Source organism: Cervus elaphus, chromosome 5 (genome assembly GCF_910594005.1).
Source record: "Cervus elaphus chromosome 5, mCerEla1.1, whole genome shotgun sequence".
Classification (NCBI taxonomy): domain Eukaryota; kingdom Metazoa; phylum Chordata; class Mammalia; order Artiodactyla; family Cervidae; genus Cervus; species Cervus elaphus.
In genome coordinates, this window is record NC_057819.1 from 115,955,143 (window position 1) to 115,973,637 (window position 18,495).

The 18,495-nt window shown below is 49.6% G+C and overlaps 1 protein-coding gene across 6 annotated transcripts; it reads left to right on the forward strand.

The window, feature by feature from the left end:
• Window positions 1–7,018: 7,018 nt before the first annotated feature.
• On the forward strand, window positions 7,019–16,880 carry CD300LG (CD300 molecule like family member g). 6 transcript variants are annotated; one of them, XM_043904763.1, is made up of 6 exons: window positions 7,019–7,172; window positions 8,032–8,361; window positions 9,129–9,462; window positions 10,310–10,422; window positions 12,507–12,559; window positions 16,088–16,880. In XM_043904763.1, exons 1-6 carry the CDS (start codon window positions 7,130–7,132, stop codon window positions 16,199–16,201), a joined length of 987 nt encoding a protein of 328 aa, XP_043760698.1. In that variant the 5' UTR covers window positions 7,019–7,129; the 3' UTR covers window positions 16,202–16,880. The 6 variants fall into 6 exon arrangements, with proteins under 6 accessions (XP_043760698.1, XP_043760699.1, XP_043760700.1 ...); XM_043904764.1 differs by having other exon boundaries at window positions 9,165–9,462; XM_043904765.1 differs by having other exon boundaries at window positions 9,237–9,462.
• The last annotated feature ends 1,615 nt before the right edge of the window (window positions 16,881–18,495 follow it).

Consider the following 18,495-nt stretch of genomic DNA (forward strand, 5'->3'; position numbering starts at 1 on the left):
TGAATTATTTAAAATCCTAAAAGATGATGCTGTTAAAGTGTTGCACTCAATATGTCAGCAAATTTGGAAAACTCAGCAGTAGCCACAGGACTGGAAAAGATCATTTTTCATTTCAATCCCAAAGAAGGAAAATGTCAAAGAATGTTGAAACTATCATACAGTTGAGCTCATTTCACAAGCTAGCAAGATTATGCTCAAAATCCTTCAAGCTAGTCTTCAGCAGAACCTGAACTGGGACCTTCCAGATACACAAGTTGGGTTTAGAAAAGGCAAAGAAAGCAGAGATCAAATTGCCAACATTTGTTGGATCATAGAAAAAGCAAGGGAATTCCAGGAAAACATCTACTTCTCCTTCATTGATTACACTAAAGCTTTTGACTGTGTGGATCACAACAAACTATGGAAAGTTTTTAAGGAGATAGGAATACCAGACCAACTTACCTGTCTCCTGAGAAACCTGTATGCAGGTCAAGAAGCAACAGTTAGAACAGGACATGGAACAACAGACTGGTTCAAAATTGGGAAAGAAATACATCAAGGCTGTATACTATCACCCTGCTTATTTAACTTATATGCAGAGTACATCATTTGAAATGCTGGGCTGGATGAATCACAAGCTGGAATCAAAATTACCAGCAAAAATATCAACAACCTCAAATATGCATATACCGCTCTAAGGACAGGAAGTGAAGAGGAACTAAAGAGCCTCTTCATGAGGGTGAAAGAGGAGAGTGAAAAAACTGGCTTAAAACTCAACATTCAAAAAACGAAGATCATGGCATCTGGTCTCATCACTTCATGGCAAGCAGAAGGGGAAAAACTGAAAACAGTGACAGATTTTCTTTTCTTGGGCTCCAAAGTCACTACAGATGGTAACTGCAGCTATGAAACTAAAAAACACTTGCACCTTGGAAGGAAAGCCATGACAAACCTAGACAGCGTATTAAAAAGCAGCGACATCACTTTGCCGACAAAGGTCTGTATAGTCAAAGCTATGATTTTTCCAGAAGTCATGAATGAATGTAAGAGTTGGACCATAAAGAAGACTGAGTGCTGAAAAATTGATGCTTTCAAATTGTGGTGCTGAAGAAGACTCTTGAGAGTCCCTTGGACAGCAAGGACATTAAACCAATTAATCCTAAAGGAAATCAACCCTGAATATTCATTGGAAGGACTGCTGCTGAAGCTGAAGCTTCAATACTTTGGCCGCCTGATTGGGAAGAGCCAACTCATTGAAAAAGACCCCGATGCTGGGAAAGATTGAAGGCAAGATAAGGGAACAGCAGAGGATGAGACGGACATGAATTAAGCAAATTCCAGGAGATAGTGAAGGACAGCTAAGCCTGGCGTGCTGCAGTCCATGGGGTTGCAAAGAGTTGGACACAACCTAGAGACTGAACAATAACAAATTCTGACTAGTGAGAGGTGGTAGCTCATTGTTTTGATTTGCATTTCTCCAATAATTAGTGGGGATTTCCCTGGTGACTCAGTAGTAAAGAATCCACCTTCCAATGCAAGAGATGTGGTAACCCACATCCCTGGGTTGGAAAGATCCCCTAGAGAAGGAAATGGCAACCCACTCCAGTATTCTTGCCTAGGAATTCCCATGAACAAAGGAGCCTAGTGACCTACAGTCTACGAGATCACAAAAGAGTTGGACAGGACTTAGTGACTAGAACTACAACAAGAAAAATAATTAGTGACGTTGAGCACCTTTTCATGTGCCTACTGGCCATGTATGTCTTCTTTGGAGAAATGTCTATTAAGGTCTTCTGCCCACTTTTTGATTAGGTTATTTGTTTTTTTCATTGTTGAGTTGTATAAGCTGTTTCCATATTTTGGAGATTAAGCCCTTGTTGGACCAGGACCATTTAAAATTCAAGTTCAAAGCTTGAAGTTTCCTAGGACACCCAAAAGACAGGAAGCTGAGTGAAGTCCATGGTGGGTTGGTTTATTTGCAATTCATCCTTCTCCCAAAGTGCAACTCTTTGAGGTCCTAGCCTAAGATGATAAAAAATACATATATAACAGATTCCTCATCTTTAGAGGGCCCTACACTCTTAGCTCACTTCTTCTAAATCAGTAAATGCTCCCAGAGGCAAAGGCACCTTGCCTGCATAGCTCATCTTTCTGGGTTTTCTACTTGCAGACCTCAGCTTGGTAATCCCTCATGCTCTTGTTTGCTCTTTGCTGCTTGCTTTTTTTTCTCTTTAACAGATAAACTTTACATTGGGGAATGACTTTAGATTTCAAAAACTTTGCTAAGTTAGTACAGAAAATTTCTGAATACCATTCACTCTGTTTCCTCTAATGTGTGTTTCCCTACCTTACATAACCATGTACATAGGTCACATCTAAGAAATTAACATTGATATATTACCATTAACTAAACTCCAGACTTTAATAGTATTTCACTAGCTTTTCTAATGTTTCCCTGGTGGCTCAGTGGTAAAGAATCCACCTGCCAATCCAAGAGACATGGGTTCAATCCCCAGGTTGGGAAGATCCCCTGGAGAAGGAAATGGCAACCCACTCCAGTACTCTTCCCTGGGAAATCCCATGGACAGAGGAGCCTGGCAGGCTGCCAACCATGGGGTCTTAAAAGAGTTGGACACAACTCAGCAACTAAACAACTAGCAACAAGCTTTTCTAATATTCTTTCTCTGTTCTGGGATCCAATCCAAGACACCACATTGCAGTTAGCCTTCAATGTTTTTGAGAATATTTTTAAAATATGTCTGTTGCATCCAGCTTCTGAGAGAAGATGGTCCTAATTACTTCCATCTTACATTGCTGCTCTCCCCCAGCATTTCACTGGCATTCCTAGAAATGAAAAAGAAAATCCTTTAAACAGTCAACATAAGCAGTTTTCATATTTGTACAGTGGAGGAAGTTGAACAATTGAGTTTGCCATTGGCTGGGGACAAGGGATCGGTAGGTGGAATAGAGGATGAAATGTATGTGAGAAAACAAAAAAACTTTGTGTTGGCTTAAGCTACACCCCAAGGGCTTCCCTGGTGGCTCAGATGGTGAAGAATCTGCCTGCAATGCAGGAGACTAGGATTCAATCCCTGGGTTTGAAGAACCCCTGGAGAAGGGAATGGCTACTCACTCCAGTATTCCTGCCTGGAGAATTCAGCGGACATGGGAGTCTTTGAGGCTACACTCCATGGGGTCACAAAGAGTTGGACACGACTGAGCCACTAACACTTTGACACTTCACACACTCCAGAAACAAACAAACTGCAACTTCTTTAGCCATCTAATGTGTGGCTAAACACATTAAAGTCTATCTTTTGCTGACACCAAGTCTGCCACTGACTTGGAAGAGAATCAGCTCTCTTCCAAGTGGTGACTCAGGGATCCAGGCTCTTTCCAGCCTCTGGCTCAGTCATCTTTATTGGGTATAACACCTTTGATCTCTCTCCACACCTTCACTGGACTGATGAATTGGAAGGAGGAACAAGGCATATGTCACCCAGCCCTCTTTTCTTTACTTTTTCCTTAGAGCTGGCTTTGCCTGCAGAGAGCCTGTATTCTGGGCTGCCTGTGACTGTTGTTGTTTAGTCCCTTAGTCGTGTCCAACTCTTGCAACCCCATAGACTGTAGGCCTGCCAGGCTCCTCTGTCCATGGGATTCTTCAGACGAGAATACTGCAGTGTGTTGCCACGCCCTCCTCCAGGGGATCTTCCCAACCCGAGGATCAAACCCGTATCTGTTACTCTCTACCACATTGGCCAGTGGATTCTTTACCGCTGGTACCACCTGGGAAGGGACTCTAAACCTGGAGGCCTTTACTTGCCATCAGGGCCTAGAGCACTAGAGGGCAGCCTTCCTCATTGTCTGCCAGTGCCAGCAGCCACTGGGCCCCCCAGTTTCTGGTGGGCTGCACTGTGGCTGTTTCCTCCTCCCCCTGGCAGCTGCCCCATCCCCTCACCCCAGCCATGGCACCAGCAGGCATGGCCGAACCACCTCTGGGCTTCTGGATGTCGTGAGGATGTACTGAGGCCGCCACAAGCCCATTGGTCCAGGAACACTTTTGCTCACCTGCTCTCCTATCCTGGGATGGCAGGGCATCTCCTAGTGCTCCAGGTAGGAAGCAGGACACAAGTATCCTCTCTTCTCAGATCCCCAAATCTATTGTGTACGAGGGGTTCGTATCCATTGTCCACCCCCCATACACCATGGGGCAGGATCGGGTGCAGGGACCAGACCAGTGCCTCACTCCAGGGTCTTCTCCCTAGGATCTTTTTCTTTTTTGAAAGTAATTAATGCATTTACTTATTAAAGACATTAATTTAAATGTATTAATACATTAATTTAAATAATGTGCTTATTTTTGGCTGCACTGGGTCTTCGTTGCTTCGTGCAGACTTTCTCTACTCACAGCAAGTGGGGGCTACTCTCTAGTTGCCGTGTTCGGGCTTCTCATGGTGGTGGCTTCTCTTGCTGAGCAGCGCAGGCTCTAGAATGGATGGGATTCAGTGGTTGCAGCAGGCAGGCTCAGTACTTGCACCCTGCAGGCTCTAGACCCCATGCTCAGTAGTTGTGGTACTTGGGCTTAGTTGCTGTGGAATCTTCCCAGCATGCGGAATCTTCCCAGACCATGGATTGAACCCATGTACCCTGCATTGGCAGGCAGTTTCTTAACCCCAGGACCTCCAGGGAAGTCCTGCAGGCTCTATTTCTAACGGAGTTGTCAGACCTCCCTCTCTCCTGGCTAAGTGTGGAGCTGGTGGGGTGGAGGGGAAGAACATCATAATACACATGAAGGGAAGAGGGGGGCGCACAGGAGACACCACTCCCTCTCCCTAAAATAAAAATTTTGGCGCACTGCCTTTACTCTCCCAAAATATCATAAATAACATGCTTTCTCACACAATTCTAAAAAATGACAGTATAATGCCTGGGCTGTAATAGAAGGGGGAAAAAATCAAAGGAAAACAATTTGTAACCAAATAACACATATTTCAAAGTGTTGAGTTCCCTGGTGGCTCAGATGGTGAAGTGTCTGCCTATAATGTGGGAGACCAGCGTTCAATCCCTGGGTCGGGACGATCTCCCGGAGAAGGAAATGGCACCCCACTCTGGTACTCTTGCACGGAAAATCCCATGGACGGAGGAGTCTGGTAGGCTATAGTTCACGGGGTCGCAAAGAGTCGGACACGACTGAGCAACTTCACTTCTTTTTTCAAAGTGTTAATGTTGAGGCCCCATGACATAGGAATAACACAATGAAGTGTCAGATGCTTGCCCCAGCTTGTAACAAATAAGTTAGGATTTAAGGAAAACAAGATCAAAAATTATTCTGTATAAGGACCACCCCCCAAAAAGAGCTAATACACTATTAAACACTAGAATTAAAATTATTTTGATCTGTGTTTTTAAAACTGTGATTACCTTTTGTAGTCTGAGATCATAACAGAATCCTCACCCTTTTGAACTCCCGTCCCTGCCCATTAAACACCAGCAGCTCCCCCCACAATGTTGTGAAGTTAAAACATATCTCCTCATTGACACAACACTGTAAGTCAACTATTTTGTTGTGACTTAGTCGCTAAGTTGTGGTCCAATTCTTTTGAGAGCCCATGGACTATAGCCCACCAGGCTTCTCTGTCCATAGGATTTCCCAGGCAAGGGTACTGGAGTGAGTTGCCATTTCCTTTTTCAGGGGATCTTCCTAAACCAAAGAACCCATTGGCAAGCAGATTCTTTACCACTGAGCCACCGGGGAAGCCCCCAAATCAACTATATTTCAATGAAAAATAAAAGAAAATCAAACATAACTCCCACATCACCAGAATCACAGACACAACAATCTCCCTTCCCAGAACCACTGAGTTAATTGATGCTTCAAATATTAGCCCAGCAAGTGGGTAAAAGTTCCACCTGTACATATGGAAATATATATGCCAAAATATTAACAGTGGTTTTCTAAGAAAAGAGGGGAATAACAAACACTCCCATTCTTCTCTCTTTCTTTTTTTTTTAAACATTTCTACATTATGTAAAATTTTGCTTACAACATGTATGACTTTGGAGTCAGAAAAAACAACCAACAGAGCTATTTTGGAAAAACGATATGCCAGGACTCCCTCCAGCGTGCGTGTTTGTTTTGTCCCAAGAAGGATTCGGTTCCACCTTGGGAAACCTAGAGCTCACTTTTTAAAATGCCAAGAGAATTCAGTGCGCCTGGGGAGCCCAGCCTTTCTGCGTGGCCTGCAGGTGGCTCCAAGTACCCGGCTCGGCCCAGCCGGACAGCTTCCCTCACCTCCGTCTGCACCGCCGCCTAGTGGCCGAGGGCGATACTGCGCCCTTCGGGAAGCGAAGGGGTCAAGGGGCAGTTGGCGCTGCCTCTGAGTCCCTGCCCTCTGTACCACGGGCCATTGTTGAAACTTATGCACCACGTCTGAGAATAACGGTCTTTTAAACGTCTAAAACAAATTATACGTTTAAAAGAAAACCGATAATATTGAAGAGGTTATTAAAATATTTATAATTATGTAACGCTATAATAAATGTGCTTTTTCATTAGCACGTTAAATAACTTACTGTAGTGGCAGACCTAATACCTAAGTGGGGAGGTGCACACACAGTATTTCACGCTATCGGTGACAAGTTGAAGTGTTAGTGTCTGTGATTTTTAATTGGTGACAGTCACAGAATCCCCATGGACAGAGGAGCCTGGCGGGCTACAGTCCATGGGGTCGCAAAGAGTTGGACACGACTGACTAAGCACAGTACAGCCCAGCAAACACGACTCCTAAGGAAAAGATAAATGTTACTTCAAGGTTAGTGAAAGTAAAGATGTACTATTTTCCCAGCCAGATTCACGGGCTCCCTGAATTCTACACACAGGCCCTCTGGAGTGCTCCGCGGTGAGCATGGGTAAGGTCTCCTGCAGGAGTTTGGGAGAAGCGCTCCGTGGGTTTTCAGGGGTGGGGTCGGCGCGTGCTGAGGGTCAGTGGAGGGCACCGCGGAGGCGCCTCCTCCCTCTCCAGGACCCGCATGGCCCCTCCCCTCCCTTCCTGGTCTCCATCTGCCTCTGGAGGAAGTGAAAGCCCCGTGTAGCCAAGAGAGGAGCTCCCAGTTGCCCAGGCGTGCGCTCCCGAGTGGCCCGGCGCTCATCATGCGGCCCCTCCTCCTGCTATGGGGCTGCCTTGTGCTCCCAGGTGAGAAGGGGGCGAGGGTGGCCGGATGTGGGGCTCATCTCCAAGCTCGCCCCCTGGGTCTGCTAGAGGGACCTCCTGAATCTACATTCGCTGTGGCTGTGACGCAGCCCCGCCGCCTGATCCTTCCAGGCTTCGCCCCACCCTACTCCTCGTCCTCAACCCTCAGAGGGGCCACTTGCTGTTTGTGGAACCAAGAGCCAGGTCTTCCCCCAGACCTGTGGGTCCTGGACCCCTCATGGCTGAGTGGCTGTGAGTGTAGCTTTGCCTCTTTTGTCTTCATTTCCTGACTCGGTGTCAGCCAGGGAGCTGAGAAGACACCCCTTATACTAAACTTAGCAAATATTTCTTGAACTTCTGCTGTAGCACTCACAACAGCCCTGAGAGATGAAGAATTATTCCATTTCATCAATTCACAAACCTGCTTTTCTTTTTTTTTTTTTTAACATAAAATTTAGGATGTATAACTGATGTCATTTCCATTGACTTTTTTTTAATGTTACATGAAATCATGGTAGCTCTTAAATATGATGGCATCTTAATTCAGTGACATAGGACATATTATCTATAGGTGAGAAAACAGAGAGGTCAAGCAGTTTTCCCAGGATCACGCAGCTACTAAGCAGCTGTGCTGGGATTCAGACTCCCCGCTGTCTGAATCTAGAGTTTTCCCATCACCAGCCTTCAATACGCCAGGTAGGGAAACAGTAACAGCCCTGCCCCAAGGTCCCTCGGTGGCAGAGTGGAGTACCAGCTCTTACCAGGGTTGTCCCAAGAAGGGAGTGACTGAGGAAAACCTTCTGGGCTTGACCTTGGGACTTAAATCAGGGAATTCCAGCCTTCACACATGCTGCGGTTTCAGGTTACGGATCGGTGGTGGTGGACCCGAAGGAGATCAGTGGCTTTGAAGGTGACACTGTGTCCCTGCAATGCACGTACGGGGAGGAGCTAAAGAAGTACCCGAAATACTGGTGCCGCGAGGCCGGGATCTTCATCTCCCGCTGCACTGAGACTGTCTTCTCTGGAGGATACGGCCAGGAAGGAAGGGTGTCGGTCCACGACAACCCACGGGAGAACAGGTTCACGGTTATCCTGAGGAACCTCACCCTGAAGGACATGGGGAAGTACTGGTGTGGGGTCAAAAAACTGGGCTTTGATAAGACTATGTCAGTCTCTCTGCTTGTCTTTCCAGGTAACAGACATCCCTCCTTCCCTGGGAGGGATTCAGGGTCATGGAGTTGGGGGCAGGGGAATTGCACCTCTCCACAATAGAGGACAGACTGCAACACAAAAGAGGGGTGTTCCTGAGGTGTGACCTGCTTGTTCAATACAGTTTCTTTCTTCTTTTTTTTTTTTTTTTTGTTGTGCTGGGTCTTCATTGATGTGCCCAGGCTTTCTCTAGTTGCATTGAGCACGGGCTTCTGACTACACTTCTTATTGCAGTGGCTTCCCTTGTTGTGGAGCACAGGCGTGTGGGCCCAGTAGTTGTGGCTCAAGGGCTTAGCTGCTCCAGGGCATGTGGGATCTTTCCGGATCAGGGATCAAACCCATGTCCCCTGCACTGACAGGCAGATTCTTAACCACTGGACCACCAGGGAAGTCCTCAAAACAATTTCATTGAGACTTCTGTTTGGGGTGCCCTGTAGCTGGGGAGGTTCTGAGTAATTGGTCCTAGGGAGCCTAGGGCTCAGGGGTCAAGGGTCAGATGTCTGAGGATGCTGGGAACCAAGGATCAGGGAAGGTGCTGAGGCATTGCTTTTGGACTTGTACCTTCTCCTGGTCTCCTCCTGACAGTCACCACAGCCAAGCTGGGGAAGACAGAGGCTGAGGCCTCTCCGTTCACAGGGACCTCCCTGTCCAAGCACACAGCAGCCTCTCCGTACGCAGGGACCTCTCTTCACCCAGCAACTTCTCCGTTTACAAGGATCTCTCCTCTCCCAGCAACCTCTCCGTATGCAGGGACCTCTCTCCACCCAGCAACCTCTCCATTCACAGGGACCTCTCTCCACCCAGAAGCTTCTCCATTTGCAAGGATCTCTCCTCACCCAGCAACCTCTCCGTATGCAGGGACCTCTCTCCACCCAGCAGCTTCTCCATTTGCAAGAATCTCTCCTCACCCAGCAACCTCTCCGTATGCAGGAACCTCTCTTCACCCAGCAACCTCTCCATATGCAAGGACCTCTCCTCACCCAGCAACTTCTCCTCCTGCAGGGATCTCCCAGCCGGTCACACAATTGGACTCTACCTCAACAAAGGGCGCCAGTTTTGTCCCCAGCAGCAGCTCCAAGTCCAGGTGAGCCCCAGGTGACCAAAGCCAGCTTTCGGGTCAGCACTAAACTATAAGGTGCCTCTGAGCCAATAAGTACCCACTACTCCTTCCTCTGGGTTGCAGCTGCTCACGAAGGGCAGATTCTGCACCATCCCACCCCCTACCCAGCACTACAGGGGCCAGCAGCCCTGTTGCCTTGGACATGCAGGCCCCCATGGTCCCCAGTCCCCACCTCACTCCCTGCCCAGTTTTAGGGAAAGCCACCCTAGTCCAGCAGCTTTTGCCGGAACGCTTTGCGCTGGGCCCTATGCCAAGCATGAAAACGTGGAACCAAACAATATGATTTTTTCTTACCCAACTGGATTCCCAGCTGGAAGGATTGGCTCTTGGGGGGGTTATATACAAACTATGCTTCTCAGGTGGCGTTAGTGGTAAAGAACCTGCTTGCCAATGCAGGAGACATAAGAGATGTGGGTTCGATCCCTGGGTCAGGAAGTTCCCCTGGAGGAGGGCATGGCAACCCACTCCAGTATTCTTGCCTGGAGAATCCCATGGACAGAGGATCCTTGCAGGCCACAGTCCATGGGGTCACAAAGAGTTGGACACAACTGAGTGACTGATCACGCACACATACTCCGTTACTGGTAGCCAGGCAACTGCTCACGGGCTCAGACCCTGCTGAAAGTGTCTCCTGGAGTTGGTGATGGGGTCTGAGGCCCCTTCCATTGGGACTAACTGGATGTTGTGGTCCCTGGTGCTCTCTGATCTCCTTGGGAGAGATGAGGGATGTGACCAGGACTCAGAATAAGAATGCCCCGTGTGTCACTGACATCTGGCGACAGCCACCAGGCTCCTTCCATCTCACCCACAGGGTGTCCATCCCACTGATCCGGATCTTGGCCCCGGTCCTGGTGCTGCTAGCCCTTCTGCTGGCCACAGGCCTGGCCGCCCTCGGCAGCTACGTGTTTCAATGGAGAGAAAAAGGTGAGCCATGTGGACGGGAGGGGTGAAGGGCTGTCAGCCAGCGGTTTCCCTGAGACCCATAATCCCCCCACGACCCCAGAGAGACCTTGTGGGGCTCAGTGTGTGCATCTCAGACATGGGTGTCAGGAGCCCTGCTCCTCTTTTCTGAGGGACCCACAGGGCAGTCCATAAGCAGTTCAAATTGGGGAGCAAGAGACTGGGGGGCTCTCATTTTGCTCTGATCTGTCCAGTCAAGCTCATCAGCCACATCGCTCCCTGTTGATCCCATGAACCCATCCATGTCCAGTCTCTGCAGGTTCTGACCTTGTGTGAGGCCTGACTATAGGGTGGAGTGCTGGCCGGAGCGCTTGAACAGGATGTATCTTGAGGCCCTACACCTGCTGCTGGGTCTCTAGAGATGCTCAGCCCCTTTCAAGACTTAGCTTCAAATTCCCAGCTCTGCCATTTTTTAGCTGTGTGGCCTTGGGCAAGTCACCTAACTTCCTTGAGTCTCCCCAGATATATGGCCTACAGAAATAGAATACAAGCCACATATGTGGTTTAAAATTCCCTGACTGAGTAGCATGGAAACATATACACTACCATATGTAAAATAGATAGCCAGTGGGAATTTGCTGCATGACTCAGGGAATTCAAACCAGGGCTCTGTGACAACCTTGAGGAGTGGAATGGGGTGGGTGGTGGGAGCAAGTTTCAAGAGGGAGGGGACATATGCATACCTGATTCATGTTGATGTATGGCAGAAACCAGCACAATATTGTATAGCAGTTATCCTACAATGAGAAATAAATAAATTTTTAAATAAATAAAATTTTAAATTAAATAATTTTTTTAAAGATTTCCCTCATAGTCACATACAAAAAAGAAGAAACTAGTGGTTAATTCTAATAGTAAACTTTATTTAACATGATATATCCAACACTTTATCATTTCAACAGGGAACCAATATAAAATACTAATTATATATATTCTACATTCAGTTTTTCATAGCATCTTTGAAACCCAGTATAATTCAAAGAAGTCACATTTCCAGTGCTCAATGGACACATGTAGCTCCTGAGGTGGATGGCACAGATAAACCGGGTTTAACTAAAATAACAGTACTGGGAGATGCCATGTGCCAGGCACTGTGGTGTGGCTTATGTTGTTCTATCTCCTTTAATCTCAATACTGTGGAGTTCGGAACTGCTTATTACAAAACCTGGGCTTCCCTGGTGGCTCAGTGGTAAAGAATCCGCCTGCGGTGCAGGAGCTGCAGAAGTCAGGAGTTTGATCCCTGGGTCAAGAATATCACCTGGAGGAGGGCTTGGCAGCCCACTCCAATATTCTTGCCCAGAGAATGCCATGGACAGAGGGGCGTGGTAGGCTACAGTCCATATGGCCGCAAAGAGTCAAGATATGACTGAAGCAACTTAGCATGCACGCATTACAATACCTACAAATACCCCCAGGGCAAGAAACTGAGGCACAGAGTGGTTAAGCAGTTTGCCCTTGGTATAGCTGGGAAGTAATACAGCCAGGAAGCCAAATTTGCAAACTGGCAATGTTGTGCCAGTGCAAGTGGCCGTGGTGGGAAATGATGGGCCTGCCACCTACCTCCTCCTTGTGTGGCCCCCAGGAAGAAATGTCAACTCTGCCCATGTCCCTAGACCCACTCAGAGGAGTTGGGAAGAGCCCACAGGGTGAAAACATTCCAATCACAACCTCAGAGCCTCATAGCCCCTTGCCTCTCAAATTGCAGTCCCCAGCTGGCAGCAGTGGCATCCCCTGGTAGCCTGGTAGAAATTCAGACTCTAGGGCCCCAACCTCAACCTACTGAATTAGAATCTGCATTTTAATAACATTTCCTATACACATGTTGAGGTTTAAGAAGCAATGACCTGAGCACACAGAATCACTTCCCTAGCCAGTTTCTGGCCCACACATGGGGATTTCCATGTACCAATCTCAAAAGTCAGGGTCACTGCCAAGGGGTTGGGCTTCTCTGCCGAATCTTCCTGCCTGGCAAGCCCCAGGTGCAAGGGGCCGTCCATCTCTGTGGGAGCAGCTCCCGGCTTCAAGGTGCTCCTTCCTGTCTCTTTCAGCTCAACTGGCCTCGGAGACACAGAAGAAGGACAAGGTCCATCTCTCCCACTTGGTAAGGAAGGAGGCAGGCCCAAGCTCAGATGCCCCTGAGGCCAGAAGTCAAGACTCACCCTGAGTTCCCATTAGGTGCCAGCAGGTCTCTGCTTCTGGCCTAGGGCCCGTTCTCATCCCTCTCCTTATAGCATCAAGAGAACATTGAAGCTGGATCCACAGCAGGTCTTTGAGATCATCTAACCCAGCCTTTCTCTAAGTTTGGTACAAACCCCCTTTCAAAACACCTGGGGGTGGGGGCCTATTAGAAACATTCTCTTCTACACCAGTCTCAACCAAATCCTCTAGGGGTGGGGGCCAGGAACCTGAATTTTAAACACAGCCCTGGGGGATTCCGACAGCACACTGGAATATGACTACCAATAGATGCTAGTCTGCTTTTGCAGAAGCGAGCACTGAGGCCCAGAGAGGGAAAACATCTTGCCCAGGGTCACACAGCAGGCGGTGAGTGGCTCCAGAGCTCTCGACCCCCATTTCTCCTCTTTCCAGAGCACCCTTCTCTGAGCTTTCCTTGGTTCTGAGACCAAGGCGGTGTGCTACCCTGACGTTCAGACTGAGGGGCCAGGGGCAGGAAGAATGGGGGGGCGGGGTCCCTGTGCCCATTTTCCTGGAGAGAGGCTACCGGCTGCCAGGCCCCTCCCTGATGCCTGCAAGGAGAGACCCCCCCACTTTCCACATCAGCGCCCTACAGAGAAGGTCACCCCTTAGAAGACAGCAGCCCCACCTGCCTCCCCCATCCTACCCCACCTGATCTCTCCTTCCTCAGCTGTTTACGGAGATGCCTCCACTCTGATTCCCTTAAACACTAGAGCAGGAAAGGGGGACTGCCATTGCCTTCTTTCCTGGCGCCAGCAAGGACAAAAGACTCAGGGCGGATCCCCCCAGGGAGGGCCTGCGGTGGGATGGGGTCCTGGGCTGTCCTTTGCTTAGGAAGCAGCTGTTGTTGTCTCAGGAAGTTCAACAAGACCAACGGGGTGGATGGGAGTGAGAGAGAGGTCATGGAGACGGATGCAGGGGCTGACATGGCCACCGCCAGGACTCTCCTCCTGGCTCTATATCCCGGGGCTCGCCCCTCCCAACTCAGAAAGAGAGGCTGGGCTGGAGGGAGAATCTCCATGCTGCCTCACTACTTGTTTTTCTAGAAGCTTCCCAGGTGGCACTAGTGGTAAAGAATCTACCTGCCAATATAGGAGACATAAGAGCTGTGAGTTCAATCCCTGGGTCAGGAAAATCCCCTGGAGGAGGACACAGCAACCCACTCCAGTATTCTTATCTGGAGAATTCCATGGACATAGGAGACTGACAGGCTATAGTTCATAGGGTTGCATAGAGTTGGACACAACTGAAGCGACTTAGCACACATGCTATGCAGCAGTAGAGGCTCATATAGCTCTTGTATAATACAATCCAGAAAATGCCTCCACGCTTGCTGGAATAGCCCAGGGTCCACCGCGTGGGCAGAGGGACCTTTGAGAGATGCACATGCTCCTGGGGCAGAGGGCAGTGGTCCTGGCCACAGCTACATATGTGGTTTGGTCTCTGCCCCCCTGAAGCTCTTTCCTCAAATTCAGTCACCCCTGTGTAGGTGACATTTCTGCAGCTGTTGATGGTCAGTGGTCAGCAGTGGCTGGGTTTTGACTGAATCCCAAAGCTGTCGGCATGGGATTCATGGGAAATGGAAGTGACCCCGGGGGCTCTCTGGTCCAGCCCATTTCTGCCACGTCCTCCCCACAGGCAGGGCTGGGGCCGACAAGGGCCACGAATGACAGCATTTGTGACATCTCTGTCCCCCTCCCCCATGCCTTCAGGCCCTCATTCCCCCTAGTCACATCTCACCTGAGAAATTGTCCTGATTCTTACCTTGTCGCCATCAGCCTGCAAGTGTCACTAGAGGGGGCTCACACGTCCACCTCTACCCCCACCCCCCACAGCTAGGGTATTGCTCAAAGCCAGGGCCCAGTTAGTAGACAAGAGACACTGTCACTCAGAGAAGTGTGCGTAAGGCCCTGCCACTATGCATAGCATAAGAAAGAGCTTGGATCTGAGGTCAAATAGTCGCAAGTTCAAGGCCCGGCTCAGCCACTCACCTGCTGTGTGATGTCTGGCGAGTGACATCACCTCTCTGAGCCTCGGTTTTCCCATCTCTCAGGACTGTGGTTAGAACAAGTGAGATGAGCCATCTCGTAGTTATGCGGGAAGTGGGAGCTTCTTTCCTTGGCTTCAGTGCCCATCAGACTGTGGGATCTGCTCAGGGCAGCTGATCCAACTCAGGGCAGCTGTACCCTTAGGAGAAGTGGCTGGGGGCCTCGGCCAGCTCCAGCCTCTGCTCTGCCCAGCTCCTGGGCAAGAGAGTGAGCGGTAGAGGGCCCCAGCACTCAGACCTGAGGACCCATGGGAGCAGCTGAGTGTCAGGAGATGGGCTGCCTCACTCATTCTAGACTACCTGTCTTTCCTCCCTGGGCCTTGGCTTTCTCATCTGATCAAGGAGGGGTTGCTCAGATGGATGATTCCTAAAGAATCTTTTCCTGTGCTGTTTGTTATTCGGTGAGTCTTTGACGTGTCCAACTTGGCTGTCTCCGGCCTATGACAAAAAGCCTGCAGCCTGCAGTCTTCCTGCTTCAAGGAGAGAAATAACAATCATGGAAACAAATTAATCACTGCAGCAGTTCCCAGTTGTCGAGTGTGATAAAACATTATCAGAAATGTTTATTATTTTCCTAAGGGGAATATTTCACTCCCTGTTTTACAGCTTGGGAAATGGGGCCCCAGAGAAGTTAGATGGCTCACCCAAGGTCACACTGAGACATAGTAAATTGGCTGTAGGACTCTGACTCCTAGCCCACCCCGCTGCCTGTCCCTCCTGCTGCTCCGGCTTGCAGCCCATCCCTGCGGCCGAGAACAGGCTGCTCTGACTGAATCTGTGTTTCAGGCTCTGGGGAACAGCTGGGTCCCGGAGTCCGCTGTGATCAAGCTTGCAGAGCCCACTGGGCCTCTTGCTAGCCCCGAGCCCTCTGCCAGCCCCAGAGCGGAGATCCGGTGACTGAGCCAGGTGTGGACAGAGGGCTCCGGGGGCCTGGAGCCGCCTGGCCTGGCTGCACTCTAACAATGCAGGGAAGTGGGGGAGGGCCCTGCTCTCAGCGTCCACCCACCGCCCCCCCATAACCAGAGTCTTGGCCATTTCACCCGGGAAGCCAGGGCTCCTGACTTCACAGCCTCTTTTTTTTCTGACCCAGAAAAATTCTTGAGTAGCATGATGGGAGTGACAGCTTAAAGAGTTCTGGGCTGGCAGGATTCCCACGTCTGCAGTCAGAACCAGGCCTGAGGCCATAAGGATGCTCCCCCAGGGAATGGGGAAGTGGGGGCTGTGAAACAAAGCCTGGGGGGTCCTGGGGAGAAGGAGTGGTTAGTCCTACATCTCTTAGATGGACAGAGGCCCAGAGCTTGTGGGAAAGGCCAGAGTGGACCCAGTAGCTGCCTGGAGATCCCCCCGCTGGACTCTGATTTTCACCCCACACTGTTGTCTTTACAGACTTCAGAGGACGACAAAGCTTCTTGGCGGGACCCTGAGGGAGACATGACCCGAGCCTCTACCCTCCCCATGTCTGGGGACGAGCCAGGCTTTTCAAAGTTCAGCTCAGTCTAGCCACCGAACACCCTCCTTGAATCTCTGGAAGAGCTGAACTTGCACTAACTCGGACAAGCTTTCTGCTATGACTTCAGAATCCTCCTGCCAGAGTCCCGGTCTCTCCCTCACCCTCCCCAAGCTTTCCTCCTGCCCATCTCAGCTGACCCTGAAGGCTTCATCAGCCCTGGAGCCTGATGCGGTGGCCTCACAGTTCCAGCTGGAGACTGGGACTTCCCCAAGATGGTCACATCCTTGGGAAAAGCACACAGCCACTGGACCTTCAAGGGGTCAGGCAGGGCTCAGGGGGTCTGGTCGAAGTTTGTATCTGCTATGGGGGGTCCCCTGGGCCTGGGTGCCCAGTCACAGGCCCCTCCTAACTCCCCTTCCAGACCCCACCTTCTCCGCCCTTCTTCCGTCCTCAGACTCAGGGCTGAGTTCTCCCACATAAGCTGGTGAGGAGGAGGGAGCCTGTGGGGTTAGCCTGGATCCTGGTTTCTCAAAGCCAGTTGTGAGCCACCTGCATTCCAGTCCTTCAGGAAGCTGGTTAAACGATGATTCCGGGGCCCCATCAAGAGCTGCCCAAACCAAGATTTCACTGGTGGTCCAGTAATTAGGACTCCATGCTTCCACTGCAAGGGGCCCTGGCATGGTACAGCCGAAAAAAAGAAGGAAATAAACTACCAAAACCATCTCTGAGGCTGGGCCTGGGACTATGCATTTCTTCCAAGTGCACCGGTGATTCTAACACTGGTGTTTGAGTACCAGTGGGCTGGTTGAGCTCTCAGGTCCCTCCAGCTTAGAGAGTCGACGCTTGGTGTGTGGAGTCTCCCCCTACCCCCTATAGGGCCTGCTCTGCCCACCACACCATGGCCCAGCTGGGGGCTTTCATGGACCTGCCTGAGTCCAGGCTCAGGTCAAGTGCACATCGGAAAGGCCGAGCCCAACACTGGCCAGACTGGTTGTCTATCTGATCTTGAGGTAGGAGATAGATGGGCTTCAGGCTAGGCATTTACAACTGGCCTCCTCCTATTTAGATTTTTTGGGGACGAGAAAAAATGGGCTTCAGGCCAGACACTTTCAACTAGCCTCCTGTTTGCATTTCCTGAGACAGGAGAAAGGTGGGCTCCAGGTTAGGCATTTATAGTTAGACTCCTGTTTGCTCTCCGAAATGGAAGTAACAATAGAAATGGGGCAAATAGCCAGGATTTGTCTCATGTGGACACTTCAAGATAGCAGTCTTGGCAAGAACAAAGAGGGACTAAGCCTTGTTGGAGCAAAAGATTAAGAGATCCCATATTCCCCCTCCTTTAACCTCAGATGTGCAGATGACACCACCCTTATGACAGAAAGCAAAGAGCCTCTTGATGAAAGTGAAAGAGGAGAGTGAAAAAGCTGGCTTAAAACTCAACATTCAGAAAACTAAGATCATGGCATCCAGTCCTATCACTTCATGGAAAATATATGGGGAAACAATGGAAACAGTGACAGACTTTATTTTGGGGGGCTCCAAAATCAGTGCAGATGGTAACTGCAACCATGAAATTAAAAGACGCTTGCTCCTTGGAAGAAAAGCTATGACCAACCTAGACAGCATATTAAAAAGCAGAGACATTACTTTGTCAACAAAGGTCCGTCTAGTCAAAGCTATGGTTTTTCCAGTAGTCATGTATGGATGTGAGAGTTGGACTGTAAAGAAAGCTGAACACCGAAGAATTGATGCTTTTGAACTCTGGTGTTGGAGAAGACTCTTGAGAGTCCCTTGGACTGCAAAGAGATCCAACCAGTCCATCCTAAAGGAAATCAGTCCTGAATATTCATTGGAAGGACTGATGCTGAAGCTGAAGCTCCAATACTTTGACCACCTGATGCAAAGAACTAACTCATTGGAAAAGACCCTGATGCTGGGAAAGATTGAAGGAAGGAGCAGAAGGGGACAGACAGAGGATGAGATGGTTGAGTGGCATCACCAACTTGATGGACATGAGTTTGAGCAAGCTCCGGGAGTTGGTGATGGACAGGGAAGCCTGGCGTGCTGCAGTCCATGGGGTCACGAAGAGTCGCTCACGAGTGAGCAACTGAACTGAATCTGAATCTGAATGGGGCAAGGGAGGCAAAAGGAAGGGAGGTCACCCCATAGGCCTCTGGGCTGGAATCCATCTTGGCTGAGGGGTGCGTGCTCACCTAGGGGAGGGTCCTGAGACAAATTAGCCAGGGGGACAAAACAAGACAGTTGGCCAGAGGGAAGACAAAGACCTGGATAACTGCCTCTTTATAAAGGATTTAAACTTCCCAAAGGCACGGCTCTCAAGACT

Excerpts from the sequence above, each read along its gene's own strand:
- CD300LG (XM_043904763.1), top strand. The coding sequence starts at position 7,130 with ATGCGGCCCCTCCTCCTGCTATGGGGCTGCCTTGTGCTCCCAG. Across the intron at positions 8,362-9,128 it reads CTCTCTGCTTGTCTTTCCAG|GGACCTCTCTCCACCCAGCA; the intron begins GTAACAGACATC and ends CTCCGTATGCAG. Across the intron at positions 10,423-12,506 it reads GTTTCAATGGAGAGAAAAAG|CTCAACTGGCCTCGGAGACA; the intron begins GTGAGCCATGTG and ends TGTCTCTTTCAG.